Source organism: Neophocaena asiaeorientalis, unplaced genomic scaffold, assembly GCF_003031525.2.
Source record: "Neophocaena asiaeorientalis asiaeorientalis breed wild unplaced genomic scaffold, Neophocaena_asiaeorientalis_V1.1 scaffold363, whole genome shotgun sequence".
Taxonomy (NCBI): domain Eukaryota; kingdom Metazoa; phylum Chordata; class Mammalia; order Artiodactyla; family Phocoenidae; genus Neophocaena; species Neophocaena asiaeorientalis.
The window spans coordinates 756,611-772,285 of NW_020172006.1; the positions used below are offsets into that span (position 1 = coordinate 756,611).

The following is a 15,675-nucleotide window of genomic DNA, read 5'->3' on the forward strand; positions in this document are numbered from 1 at the left end:
CCCAGTCCAGAGGTCGGGCCCAAACTCCTGTGGTGAGAGCTCCGAATCCAAGCAGCTGCACTAACAGAGAACCTCAGACCCCAGGGAATATTAATTGGAGTGAGGCCTCCAGGAAGTCCTCATCTCAGCACCAAGAACCAGCTCTATCCAACTGCCTGCAAACTCCAGTGCTGCACGTCTCAGGCCAAACAACCAATAAGACAGGAATACAGCACCACCCATCAAAAATAAAATAAAATAAAATGACAAAAAAATATGTTGCAGACGAAGCAGCAAGGTAAAAACCTACAAGACCAAATAAATGAAGATGAAACAGGCAACCGACCCCAAAAGAATTCAGAGTAATGATAGTAAAGAGGATCCAAAATCTTGGAAACAGAATGCAGAAAATAAAAGAAACATTTAACAAGGATCTAGAAGAACTAAAGAGCAAACAAACAGTGATGTACCACACAATTACTGAAATTAAAAATACTCTAGAAGAAATCAACAACAGAATAACTGAAGCAGAAGAACAGTAAGTGAGCTGGAAGACAAAATGGTAGAAATAACTGCCAGGGAGCAGAATAAAGAAAAAACAATGAGGATTTGCCTCAAGATGCCGAAGGAGAAGGACGTGTACTCACTCCCTCTTGTAAGGGCACCAGAATCACAACTAACTGCTGAACAATCATCGACAGGAAGACACTGGAACTCACCAAAAAAGACACCCCACATCCAAAGACAAAGGAGATGCTGCAATGAGACGGGTGAAGGGGCGCAATCACAGTAAAATCAAGTCCCATAACCGCTGGGTGGGTGACTCACAAACTGGAGAACACTTATACCACAGAGGTCCACCCACTGGAGTGAAGGTCCTGAGCCCCACGTCAGGCTTCCCAACCTGGGGGTCCGGCAACGGGAGGAGGAATTCCTAGAGAATCAGACTTTGAAGGCTACTGGGATTTGACTGCAGGTCTTCGAAAGGACTGGGGGAAAAAGTGACTCCACTCTTGGAGGGCACACACAAACTGGTGTGCACATCAGGACCCAGGGGAAGGAGCAGTGACCCCACAGGAGACTGAACCAGACCTACCTCCTAGTAGTGGAGGGTCTCCTGCAGAGGCGGGGTGTGGCTGTGTCTCACTGAGAGGACAAGGACACTGGCAGCACAAGTTCTGGAAAGTACTCCTTGGCATGAGCCCTCCCAGAGTCCGCCTTTAGCCCCACCAAAGAGCCCAGGTAGGCTCCAGTATTGGGTTGCCTCAGGCCAAACAAACAACAGGGAGGAAACCCAGCCCTACCCATCAGCAGTCAAGCAGATTAAAGTTTTACTGAGCTCTGCCCACCTGAGCAACAAACAGCTCTACCCACCACCAGACCCTCCCATCAGGAAACTTGCACAAGCCTCTTAGATAGCCTCATCCACCAGAGGGCAGACGGCAGAAGCAAGAACTACAATCCTGCAGCCTGTGGAACAAAAATCATGTTCACAGTAAGTTAGAAAAGATGGAAAGGCAGACGGCTATGTACCAGATGAAGGAACAAGATAAAACCCCAGAAAAACAATTAAATGAAGTAGAGATAGGCAACCTTCCAGAAAAAGAATTCAGAATAATGATAGTGAAGTTGATCCAGGACCTCGGAAAAAGAATGGAGGCAAAGATCAAGAAGATGCAAGATATGTTTAACAAAGACCCAGAAGAATTAAAGAACAAACAAACAGAGAGGAACAATACAATAACTGAAATGAAAACTACACTAGACAGAATCAATAGCAGAATAACTGAGACAGAAGAACAGATAAGTGACCTGGAAGACAGAATGGTGGAATTCACTGCTGAGGAACAGAATAAAGAAAAAAGAATGAAAAGAAATGAAGACAGCCTAAGAGACATCTGGGACATTACACGCAACAACATTTGCATTATAGGGGTCCCAGAAGGAGAAGAGAGAAAGGACTTGAGAAAATATTTGAAGAGATTATGGTCGAAAACTTCCTAACATGGGAAAGGAAATAGCCACCCAAGTCCAGGAAGCGCAGAGAAGTCCCATACAGGATAAACACAAGGAGAAACATGCCGAGACACATAGTAATCAAACTGGCAAAAATTAAAGACAAAGAAAAATTATTGAAAGCAGCAAAGAAAAAAAGACAAATAACATACAAGAAAACTCCCATAAGGTTAACCGGTGATTTCTCAGCAGAAACTCTACAAGTCAGAAGGGAGTGGCAGGACATACTTAAAGTGATGAAAGGGAAGAACCTACGGCCAAGAGTACTCTACCCGGCAAGGATCTCATTCAGTTTCGATGGAGATATCAAAAGCTTTACAGACAAGCAAAAGCTAAGAATTTAGGACCACCAAACCAGGTCTGCAACAAATGCTAAAGGAACTTCTCTAAGTGGGAAACACAAGAAAAGAAAAGGACCTACAAAAAACAAAAAAAACCCACAACAATTAAGAAAATGGTAATAGGAACATACATGTCGGTAATTATCTTAAACGTGAATGGATTAAATGTTCCAACCAAAAGACACAGGCTCGCTGAATCGATACAAAAACAAGACCCATATAAACGCTGTCTACAAGAGACCCACTTATGACCTAGGGACCCATACAGACTGAAAGTGGGGAATGGAATAAGATACTCCATGCAAATGAAAATCAAAAGAAAGCTGGAGTAGCAATACTCATATCAGATAAAATAGACTTTAAAATAAAGAATGTTACAAGAGACAAGAAAGGACACTACATAATGATCAAGGGATGAATCCAAGACGAAGATATAACAATTACAGATATATATGCACCCAACATAGGAGTATCTCAATACATAAGGCAACTGCTAACAGCTATAAAAGAGGAAATCAAGAGTAACACAATAATAGTGGGGGACTTTAACACGGCACTTACACCAATGGACAGATCATCCAAAATGAAAATAAATAAGGAAACAGAAGCTTTAAATGACACAACAGACCAGATAGATTTTTAATTGATCTTTATAGGACATTCCATCCAAAAACAGCAGATTACACTTTGTTCTCAAGTGCTCACGGAACATTCTCCAGGATAGACCACAAATTGGGTCACAAATCAAGCCTCAGTAAATTTAAGAAAACTGCAATCATATCAAGCATCTTTTCTGACCACTACGCTACAAGATAAGAAATAAATTACAGGGAAGAAAACGTAATAAACACAAACACATACAGGCTAAACAACACATTACTAAATAACCAAAAGATCACTGAAAAAAATCAAAGAGGAAATCAAACAACACCTAGAGCCAAATGACAATGAAAACACGATGATCCAAAACCTACGGGATGAAGCAAAAGCAGTTCTAAGAGGGAAGTTTATAGCTATACAAGCCTACCTCAAGAAACAAGAAAAATCTCAATAAACAATCTAACCTTACACCTAAAGGAACTAGAGAAAGAACAAACAAAACCGAAAGTTAGCAGAAGGAAAGAAATCATAAAGATCAGATCAGAAATAAATAAAAAAGAAATGAAGGAAACGATAGCAAAGGGCAATAAAACTAAAAGATGGTTCTTTGAGAAGATAAACAAAATTGATAAATCATTAGCCACACTCATTAAGAAAAAGAGGGAGAAGACTGAAATCAATAGAATTAGAAATGAAAAAGGTGAAGTAACAACTGACACTGCAGAAATACAAAGGATCATGAGAGACTACTAGAAGCAATTATATGCCAATAACAAGGACAACCTGGAAGAAATGGACAAATTCTTAGAAAAGCACAAGCTTCCAAGACAGAACCAGGAAGAAATAGAACATATAAACAGATAAATCAGAAGCACTGAAATTGAAACTGAGATTCAAATTCTTCCAACAAACAAAAGCCCAGGACCAGATGGCTTCACATGCAAATTCTATCAAACATTTAGAGAAGAGCTAACACGTATACTTCTCAAACTCTTCCAAAATATAGCAGAGGGAGGAACACTCCCAAACTCATTCTATGAGGCCATGATCACCCTGATAATAAAAGCAGAAAAAGATACTCAAAAAAAAGAAAATTACAGACCAACATAACTGATGAATATAGATGCAAAAATCCTCAACAAAATACTAGCAAACAGAATCCATCAACACATTATAAGGATCATACACCACAATCAAGTGGTGTTTTTCCCAGGAAGGCAAGGATTCTTCAGTATATGCAAATCAGTCAATGTGATACACCATATTAACAAATCGAAGGAGAAAAACCATATGAGCATATCAATAGATGCAGATAAAGCTTCTCACAAAATTCAACACCCATTTATGATAAAAACCCTCCAGAAAGTGGGCATAGAGGGAATCTACCTCAACATAATAAAGGCCATATATGACAAACCCACAGCAAACATCGTTCTCAATGGTGAAAAACTGAAAGCGTTTCGTCTAAGATCAAGAACAAGACAGGGTGCCCACTCTTACCACTATTAGTCAACACAGTTTTGGAAGTTATAGCCATGGCAATCAGAGAAGAAAAAGAAATAAAAGGAATCCAAATCAGAAAAGAAGAAGTCAAACTGTCACTGTTTGCAGATGACCTGATATTATACATAGAGAATCCTAAAGATGCTACCAGAAAACTACTACAGCTAATCAATGAAGCTGGTAAAGTAGGAGGATACAAAAGTAATGCACAGAAATCTCTTGCATTGCTATACACTAACAATGATAAATCTGAAAGAGAAATTAAGGCAACGCTCTCATGTACCACTGCAACAAAAAGAATAAAATACCTAGGAATAAACCTACCTAAGGAAACAAAAGACTTGTATGCAGAAATCTATAAGACACTGATGAAAGAAATTAAAGACGACACAAGCAGATGGAGAGATATACCATGTTCTTGGATTGGAAGAATCAACATTGTGAAAATGACTATACTACCGAAAGCAATCTACAGAGTCAATGCAATCCTTATCAAACTACCAATGGCATTTTTCACAGAACTAGAAGAAAAAACGGCACAATTTCTGTGGAAACACAAAAGACCCTGAATAGCCAAAGCAGTCTTGAGGGTAAAAAACGGAGCTGGAGGAATCAGACTCCCTGACTTAAGACTATACTAGAAAGCTACAGTAATCAAGACAATATGGTACTGGCACAAACAGAAATATAGATCAATGGAATAGGACAGAAAGCCCAGAGATAAACCCATGCACATATGGTCACCTTATCTTTGATAAAGGAGGCAAGAGTATACAATGCAGAAAAGACAGCCTCTTCCATAAGTGGTGCTGGGAAACTGGACAGCTACATGTAAAAGAATGAAATTAGAACACTTCCTAACATCATACAGAAAAATAAACTCCAAATGGATTAAGGACCTAAATGTAAGGCCAGACACTATAAAATTCTTAGAGAAAAACATAGGCAGACCACTCTATGACATAAATCACAGCAAGATCCTTTTTGACCCACCTCCTAGAGAAATGGAGATAAAAACAAAAATAAACAAATGGGACCTAATGAAACTTAAAAGCTTTTGTACAGCATAGGAAATCATAAACAAGACAAAAAGACAACCCTCAGAATGGGAGAAAATATTTGCAAACAAAGCAAGTGACAAAGGATTAATCTCCAAAATATACAAGCAGCTCATGCAGCTCAATATCAAAAAAACAAACAACCCAATCCAAAAATGGGCTGAAGAGGTAAACAGACATTTTACCAAAGAAGATATACAGATTGCCAACAAACACATGAAAAGATGCTCAACATTACCAATCATTAGAGAAATGCAAATCAAAACTACAATGAGATATCATATCACACGGGTCAGAATGGCCATCATCAAAAAATCTACAAACAATACATGCTGGAGAGGGTGTAGAGAAAAGGGAACCCTCCTGTACTGTTGGTGGGAATGTAAATTGGTACAGCCACTATGGAGAACAGTATGGAGGTTCCTTAAAAAACTAAAAATAGAACTAGCATATGACCCAGCAATCCTACTCCTGGGCATATACCCTGAGAAAACCATAACGCAAAGAGTCATGTACCACAATGTTCACTGCAGCTCTATTTACAGTAACAGGACACGGAAACAGCCTAAGTGTGCATCGAGAGATGAATGGATAAAGATGCGGCACATATATACAATGGAATATTACTCAGCCATAAAAAGACACGAAACTGAGTTATTTGTAGTGAGGTGGATGGATCTAGAGTCTGTCATACAGAGTGAAGTAAGTCAGAAAGAGAAAAACAAATACCGTATGGTAACACATATATATGGAGTCTAAAAAAAATGGTTCTGATGAACCTAGGGGCACGACAGGAATAAAGACACAGACGTAGAGAATGGACCTGAGGACACGTGGAGGGGGAAGGGTAGGCTGGGATGAAGTGAGAGAGTGGCGTGGACATATATACACTACCAAACGTAAAATAGATAGCTAGTGGGAAGCAGCCACATAGCACAGGGAGATCAGCTGGGTGCTTTGCGACCACCTAGAGTAGTGGGAAAGAGAGGGTGGGAGGGAGACGCAAGAGGGAGGGGATATGGGGATATACGTATGCATATAGCTGATTCACTTTGTTATACATCAGAAACTAACGCAACACTGTAAAGCAATTTTACTTCAATAAAGATTCTAAAAAAAAAAGTACTCTTAGAAGAACTAAAATCATAGGCGCTAAAAATTGGTATCTCATAATAGTATCCTTTTAACATGCTTGAGTACCTACAATTAGCAAGGCATAATATTAGATGAAAACACTGAAAAATATGCATACTTCCCTGATTTCAAAGAACTTGCACTTTGATGTGTGTGGGGGGTGTGGAGCGGAAGCAGGGGAACAGGAGAGCAGACAGAGACACACACACAGACATACATACACAAACACACTCATGTGGCTGGCTTCTGCTAGGACAGTGTTCGTTCATTTATCCAATTACTGATTCAACAAATATTGACTGAGCAATCGCTATGTGTTAGGCACTGGTTCAGGTGCTAAGAATATAATAGAGATTGACAAAAATCCTTGCCCTCACTGAGATTTGGTTTTTGTGGAAGAGACAGACTTAAATAATAAACTTGGGATTTTTCGTTCTATGAATGAAATAAAACAAGGTGATAAGATGAGATTGAAGGGCAAGACCTACTTTAGTTATACACAAAAAAGCAAGGAGCAAGAAACAGCATGACCATTCTGGAAACCAAAAGTATTTCTTCATGGCAGAACTACTGTACTGTATGTACTACCACACAGTACATACTGATGTGGTAAAGAGAACAGCAAGAAAAGAATCCAGAGAAAAGAATAGCAAGGCCCATCTCATAAAAAACTTTGTTCCCATGTTAAAAAATTTATTTTCCATTCAGAAGACAACAAGGAGTCATAATTAAGGGCGTAAAACAGAAGAGAAAGATCATTCAGATTTTCGCTCTACCATTTTCACTGTGGTAACTGCAATAGATATGGAAACCAATCTGGAGGTTCCCACATTAATCCAGGTGAGAGAAAATGACTGCAAGCAGGGTAGAAACAAAGAGGGTTGAGTATACTGAGTTGAGAGAGATTTAGAAGGCTAAATCAAACAGGGCTTGGTTGATATGAAGTCCAGAGTGACCAGCAGCTCTGACTATATAATAGTACCATTTACTAAGTCAAGGAACAATAAACTCTAGACTATTAAAAAAAACACTATAAAAGTAGCAGATCTATCCAAGTTCTGGTTCTCTTTTACTAACTTGGATACATGGCCAAGAATAAGTATCTCCCTTTGGTTCTTAATATCATCATCTGTTAAATGAACAGTTCAGAGAGAGCGGCCAAGATTTAGTTTGGGAAATGATAAAGGAATCAAGGATGATACTTATATTTCTGGTTTGAGAAAGTATGTGGTATTGATGCTACTTAACCAAGGGTATCAGTCAGGATAGTAGGGTTATGCTGCAGTAACAAAGGACTCCCAAATCTCAATGAGTTACAGCAATGGCTGGCAAACTCTGGCCCACAGACTGTTTGTTTTTGTAGACAAAGTTTTACTGGAACACAGCCATATTCATTTATTTAGAAATTGTAGTTGTGAAAGAAAATATAAGGACCACAAGCCTAAAATATTTACTATCTTACCCCTTAAGAAATAGTTTGCTGAACACCTAGGTTTATAGCAACAAAGTTTATTTATTCCTGGGTTACACTGTATCTTGATAACAGGTTGGTAGTGGCTCTGCTGCCCATTATCTTCACCCCCAAAATGAGCAGCATTTATCTAGAAAATTATCAGTCATCATAGCAAAGGTAATAAAACACATGAAGAATATACATTGCCCTTAAAGCTTTTTCCAGAAAGTGTAACTATACCACTTTTCCTTCATTTCACCGACCAAAGCCTAATCACATGACCATGCCTGAACTTACCAGCAGGGGGATGTATAGTCCTCCCAAAGGGAAGGGAACCAAATATTGTGCAGTTGTCCCACATAAATCTGGCCACCCTGTTCCATTTTCCTGAGTTTGTGGCCACTAAAGAAGACCTGACATTTTCTAACCTCTTTTACGAATAGGTATAATCATGTGACTGTGTTGTTTCTAATGGAATAACAGAAGTAACATATGCAACTTCTGCTTTGCTTATTAAAAGAAAACTGCATGCCCTGAACTTTCTTTCTTTCTCCTTTCTGAGGCTGAAGTACATTGTACAACACAGGAAAGCAAAATGTCCTAGGGTACAACAGTGAAATAAAAGAAACCTGGGTCTCTGAATAACCTCATGGAACACAACTGTCTCAAGAGTCTAGACCAGTCATTGTTATGACAGAGAGAAATAAACTTATTGCTTTTCTCCCCCCCTTTTTGGCTGCGCTGTAGGGCATGCAGGATCTTAGTTCCCCGACCACGGATCAAACCTGTGCCTCCTGCATTGGGAGCTAAGAGTCTTAACCACTGGACCCCAGGGAAGTCCCAAGCTATTGCTTATTTAAGCAATTATATTTTGGAATCATTTTGTTACAGAAGTTTAGTCTCTACACTGACACAGATTCACTTTTTTTTTTGCGTAAAGATGTTCACTATGTTATTGAGTATACTGGCCTTGGAACTAAGAAGATTCAGGATGAAAATATGACTCACTGGCATATGGGGTTTAAAGCCATAGGAATAAATAAGATAATCCAAGGAGAGTATATGAAATGAGACTAGAGGAGGGTCTAAAACAAAACTCTGTAGTACAAAAACCTTCAGGAGCTTAGATAAAAAGAAAGATCTGGCAAAGGAGACTACTAGGGATAGAAAGAAATCCAGGAAAGTACTGTAGGAAAGAAGGCAAAAGAAGAATGTTTGAAGGAAAGAACATGTAGAGAAACTGGGAAGATATGTAATAAATAGTGTCACTTGAATTTAGTAATAAGTGACACTATTCAAACGCTTGAACTGAAAAAGAAATTTTATTGGAATGGAATTATGCAGAGGAGGAAATTTTCAATGGACTAAGGAGTAAATGGGAGGTAAAGAAAGAGACTAGCAAATAAAGAAAATTATTTCAAGAGGTTTTTAAGATAGATAGCTTCTACGTGGCCCATAATGATCTTCACCTCCTGGTATTCATTCCCCTTATGTCATTCCCTCCCTTGTTCCTTCACCCTACCCGCTTTGGTTATGAGCCAAATCTAGTGATTTCATTCTAACAAATAAAATATGGCAAAGGTGATAGTACGTCATTTCCAAGATCTGGCTACAAAAAGACCATGAGTTCCATCTCAGGCACTCTCTCTCACTCCCTGGCTCTGTTGCAATATTTTAAGCTGCCTTATGAAAAAGCCATGACAAGGAATCCAATCCTGTCAACAGCTATGTGACTGAGCTTGGAAGTGGATCCTCTTCCAGTTGAGCCTTCAGAGAAAACTGCAAGGCAAGCTGACAGCTTGACTACATACAGCCTAATGACAGACACTGAGCCAGATTCCTAACACAAAAAAATTATGAGATAATAAATGTTTGATGTTCATTGTTTTAAGCTGCTCAGTTTGGGGATAAGTTGTCATGAAAGCAATAAATAACTAATATAAAGGGGAAGAAGAGCAGATGGGTGGCAGCTGAAGGGAAATAAAGAGTTAATGGAGAGTTTACAGTTCTTTACTAAAATAGTAGAGACTTTAGCATATCAAAAAAGGATAAGGGAAAAATACACATTTATACATAAGAGTGTATTTACAGGGCAGTGAAAGTCTTAAAAAACAGGAAAAAAAGGACTGTAAATATACATATGAAGTTAGCAAATCTCTATAAATATCTAAGTAGAAAAATTATTTTTTAATATTGAAGAAGGATATATATGTTAAGTAAGGGCAAAAAAAGTCTCAACAAAACTAGAGGGATCAAAATCAAACAAAGTATGTTCTCCTACACAATGGAATGAAATTAGAAATCAAAAACAGGAAAAAATTGGGGAAATTCACAAACATGTGGAAACAACACACTACTAAATAACCAACGGGTCAAAAAAGAAATCACAAGGGAAAAGAGAAAATACTTAGAAATGAATGAAAACAAAAGAGAACATACTAATTTATTAAATGTAACTAAGCAGGGAGTAGATGCAATAGCTGAAAATGCCTATATTGAAAAAGAGGAATACCTCAAATTAATAACCTAAACTTCCATGTTAGAAAAGAAGAGTAGGGACTTCCCTGGTGGCACAGTGGTTAAGAATCCACCTGCCAATGCTACAGACACAGGTTACAGCCCTGGTCCGGGAAGATCCCATGCCGCAGAGCAACTAAGCTGGTGCGCCACAACTACTGAGCCAGCACTCTAGAGCCTGCGCTCTAGAGCTCGCACTCTAGAGCCCACGAGCCACAACTACTGAAGCCTACGCGCCTAGAGCCCCATGCTCTGCAACAAGAGAAGCCACCGCAATGAGCAGCCCAACGCACCACAACGAAGAGTAGCCCCTATTCACTGCAACTACAGAAAGCCTGCACGCAGCAACAAAGGCCCAACGTGTCCAAAAATAAATAAATTAAAAAAAAGAAAAACAGAAATTCAATTAAACCAAAAGTTGGTCCTTAAAAAGATAAAATTTTACAAACCTCTAACTAGACTGGCCAGGAAAAAAGAGAACACTAAATCAGTAAAATGAGGAAAGAAAGAAGGAACATTACTACAGACTTTGCAGAAGTAAAAAGAATTATAAGTGAATACTATGAACAACTGTATGCCAATAAATTAGATAAGCTAATAAAATGGACAATTTCCTAGAAAGGCACAAACTACTGAACTTGACACAAGAAGAAATACAAAGCTGAATAAATCAATGACAATTAAAGAGACTGAATAAACAAACAAAAATTTTCAACAAAGAAAAGCCCAAGTGCACCTGGCTTCCCTGCTAAATTCTAATAAATACCTCACAAACACTTGCAAAAAAACAAAAGCAGAGGAAACACTTCTCAATTCAACATAAGAGGCCAGCATTACCAAGATAGCAAAACCAGACAAAGACACCTCAAGAAAAAAAAAAAAAAAAAATACGGATATCCCTTATGAACATAGGCACAAAAGTCCTCAAAAATAAATTAACAAACCAAATCTAGCAACAGATAAAAATGATTACGGACCATGACCAAGTGGGATTGGTTACAGGATTGCAAGGTTTCAACATATGAAAATTAATCAATGTAATATACCACATTAATAGAATAAAGGACAAAATTTGTGTGGTTAACTCAATAGATGCAGAAAAAACATCTGACAAAATCCAACAGCTTTCATGATAAAAACACTAAACAAATTAGGAAAAGAAGAGAATTCCCTCAACCTGATAAAGGACATCAATGAAAAACCCTCAAATAACACCATACTAAAAGTTGAAAGGCTGAAAACTTTCCCCCTAGGATCAGGAACATGACAAGGATGTCTGCTCTCACCATTTCTATTCAACCGTGTACCAGAGGTTCCAGCAAAGCAATTATGCAAGAAAAAGAAATAAAGCGTATCCAGATTGAAACGGGGGAAGTAAACCTATCTATGTTTGCAGATGACATAATCTTGTATATAGAAAATCTTAAGAATTCACAAAAAACGCTATTTGAGCTAATAATGAGTTTGGCAAAGTTGCAACATACAAGATCAACATATAATCATTAGTCATATTTCTACACAATAGCAGTGAATGATATGAAAATGAAATTAAGAAAATTCCATTTACAATACCCTCAAAAACAGCAAAATGCTAAGGAATAAATTGAACAAAAGTATAAGACTGGAGTCAGAAAACTGCAAAACATTTTTGAAAGGAATTAAAGACCTACATATTTTGAAAGACATCCTATTTTCATGGATCAGAAAACTTACTACTGTCAAGAAGCCAATACTCCCCAAATTTATCTATAGATTATATACAATCCCTATGCAAATCCTAACTGGCATTTTTGCAGATACTGATAAGCTGATCCTCAAACTCATAAGGAAATGAAAGTGATGCAGAACAGCCAAAACAATTTTGGAAAAGATGAACAATTGCAAAATTTACCACAAAGTTGCAGTAATCAAGACTATATGGTACCAGCATAAATAACAACATGTAAGTCAACAGAATGAAAACTTCAGAAATAAACTCTCACATTTATGGTCAATTGACTTTCTACAAGGATGTCAAGGCAATCCAGTGAGGGAAAGAATGTTTTTTACAAATGGTAATAGAACAAATGGATATCTATGTGCAAAGAATATAGTTGGGCTCCTATCTGAGAGAATATTCAAAAATTAAATGGGTTATAGATCTAAATTTAAGAACTAAAACTACAAACTCTTAAAACAAAATATAGAATTAAATCTTCATGACCTGGCTTGGGCAACGGTTTCTTATATATGACACCAAAGCACTAGCCACATTAGAAAAATATTGGACTTAATCAAAATGAAAACTTCCATGCATCAAAAGATATTACACAGAAACTGAAAAGACAACACACATAATGGGAGAAAATATTTGCAAACCATATATCTGGTAAGGGTCTAGTATGCAGAATATATTAAAAAAAACTTTAAAAACTCAAAAACAAGAAGACAACCAATTAAAAAATGGACAAGGATGTGAAAAGACATTTTTCCAAAGAAGATACACACAAAGTCCAACAAGCCCATGAAAAGAAGGTTCAACATCCTTTAATCATAAGGAAAATGTAAATCAAAACCATAATGAGATAGTACTTCATCCCCACTGGGAGGGCTAAAATCAATCAGTCAATAATAAGTGTAGGTAAGGTGGGATGTGGAAAAGTTGGAACCCTCATAGGTTCCTAGGGAAAAACGTTAGAGCTGTTTTGGAAACAGTCTGGCAGTTCCTCAAAAAGTTAAACAAAGAATTACCATATAACCCAGCAATTCTACCCTAGATATATACTCAAAAAATTGAATCACCTGTCTACCCAAAAATCTGTACACAAATGTTCATAGCAGTACTATTTATAATAGCCAAAAGGTAGAAACAAGGCAAATATCATAAACTGATAAGCAGATAAAATGTAATATTAACCACACAATGGAATATTATTCAAGCATAAAAACGAACAAAGTTCTGGTACATGCTACAACACAGATGAACCTTGAAAACATTTTGCTAAGTGAAAGAAGCCAGACACAAAGGCTACTACAAATTCTGGTTCCATTTATATGAAACCTCCATAATAGGCAAATTCATAGACTCAGAAAACAGATCAGTGGTTGCTAAAGGGTATGAGGTTTCTTCTGGGGCGATGAAGATGTTCTGGTTTGGATACTGGTGATGGTTGCACAACCTTGTGAATATACTAAAAACACTGAATTGTACACTTTCAAAGGGCAAATTTTATGTTATGTGAATGTATCTCAATTCAAAAAAATTGAGCTAGAACCTGCAGTTATGACCATAAAACTAAAGGCGTTTATAAAATCATCTTGTCCCAATTATCACATTTTATGAAGAAACTGAGATACAAGGGGGCAAAAGGAGATTATCCGTGGACCCAAATTTTGTTAACAGTAGAGTTGAGATTAGTATACAAGATATTTCTACCTCAGTTCTCAGAACATATACAAAACAAACCAACCCACTTTAATAAACAGATTTACAAACAACTACACCCTTTAAAATGTTATGTTAAAAACTACTGTCCTGAAATTCTAGCACCTCTTTTTAAGGTCCAGACCTAGATTGTTAATAAATATTTTGTTAAAGGCAAAGCAGCAACTTCACTGGTATCCACCCCCTGCCCCACTGGTATGTTTAAAAGGACTTTAAACAGTTAAAACTTTGCTCATTTATTATCCACAGTTTAATATAGTTCAGAGGTTTAATTAAATATAAATCAAGGCTTTTAGAAAATCACACAGCATCAAATTTTTGAAATGCTGAGCCAACTTTCCAGGGTTTCAAACTTGTGCAAAAATATTGAAATATATCTCATCTCATATTGGGCTTTTCAAATGTTAAGACACTCCTACCACTTGCTGAGCGTTCAGGTCTATGCCTCCTCTCCCTGAACCTTGGGAGAACTGGGGTTGCTTCAACGAACAGAGTACAGTGAAAGTGACCTTTTCCAAATTCCCAACCCAGAGAGTCACTGAGCTGATTAAAATGATTATTGTTTTATGTCACTTAATTTAGAGTGGTGTGTTACGCAGCAAAGATAACTGAAACAGCACATGTGATTTTTTATGATAAGAACAAGCAACTCCTGTTCCCTGATGGTTCCTCTCTTCATAGCACTCTACAATCATATGCACACGCCTGCAAAAGCAGGTATGAAAATACATGTATACATAAACATACATTTTTAAAAAGACGATAAGAAAATTACAGGTTTTCAATCGCCTAAAAATGCAACCTAATATTCTAGTATGTTAGAGTTCAAAATATCACCCCCCACCCCTCACAAAATTGTGTGGATCTCAAAAGTCTGGATGCAATTCCATCCAGACAATTTTCCCTGAATGGTCATGCCCTTAATAGGGTTTATCCTAAAGCAATCATTTTCTGATTACCCAGGTTGTTCTCATTAAGGATAGGTTTGGCCTATTGTTAACTTGGAAGCCTTCCATACTGACCTAAAGGTCTTTGGACATTTTACTTTTTAAGTAATTTGGCTCTGTCTACACATACTATGTGATCTCAAAGAAAAATGACAAGTTTGTTGGGCCTTATCTATAGCTTAATTGAGTTGATCAGGACAATTTTAAGAAATCATGAAAGAAACTGAGAGAAAACATGGAAAGTCCTGAGCACAGTGTTTGACACAAGATAACACCTCTGAAATCTAACTTTGGGACTCTAGACTATTGCTTAGTAGCTGCAAAGAAGAATCACATACTTGTAGTAATCATATAGATTTCTGAGTCATATTTTGCAACTTTTAGGAGACCATTTTAAAAATCAGAGCATATTATGAAACATAACATCGATTTATGCTAGATAGAATACAGAGAAGGTGATTTACAAATATTTACCTTGATCAAATATTTTTCCCATCTATCTGCTGTAACAGATTTGCCAATCTTCCTCATCAACTTCAAATGGAGCTCCACCAATTCTTTAGGTACTTAAAAGGAAGAAAAAATACTGTTAGCCAGCAAAATAAAACATTTGTAAACATTTAGGATCATAAAAAAAGAACTTTCTTCAATGCTGAATACTTTTTCAAAATAGATGTTGATTTAGTTATCTTTTAGAACTCTG

The 15,675-nt window shown here is 37.3% G+C and overlaps 1 protein-coding gene across 1 annotated transcript in view; it reads right to left on the reverse strand.

Moving 5' to 3' along the window:
• The window catches only part of RSF1 (remodeling and spacing factor 1), a 170,100-nt gene that overhangs the window by 112,233 nt on the left and 42,192 nt on the right, over positions 1 to 15,675 (reverse strand). Inside the window, exon 2 of the mRNA XM_024749386.1 lies at positions 15,447 to 15,538. Coding sequence (XP_024605154.1) covers positions 15,447 to 15,538 — 92 coding nt within the window. The remainder of the gene's footprint in view (positions 1 to 15,446; positions 15,539 to 15,675) is intronic.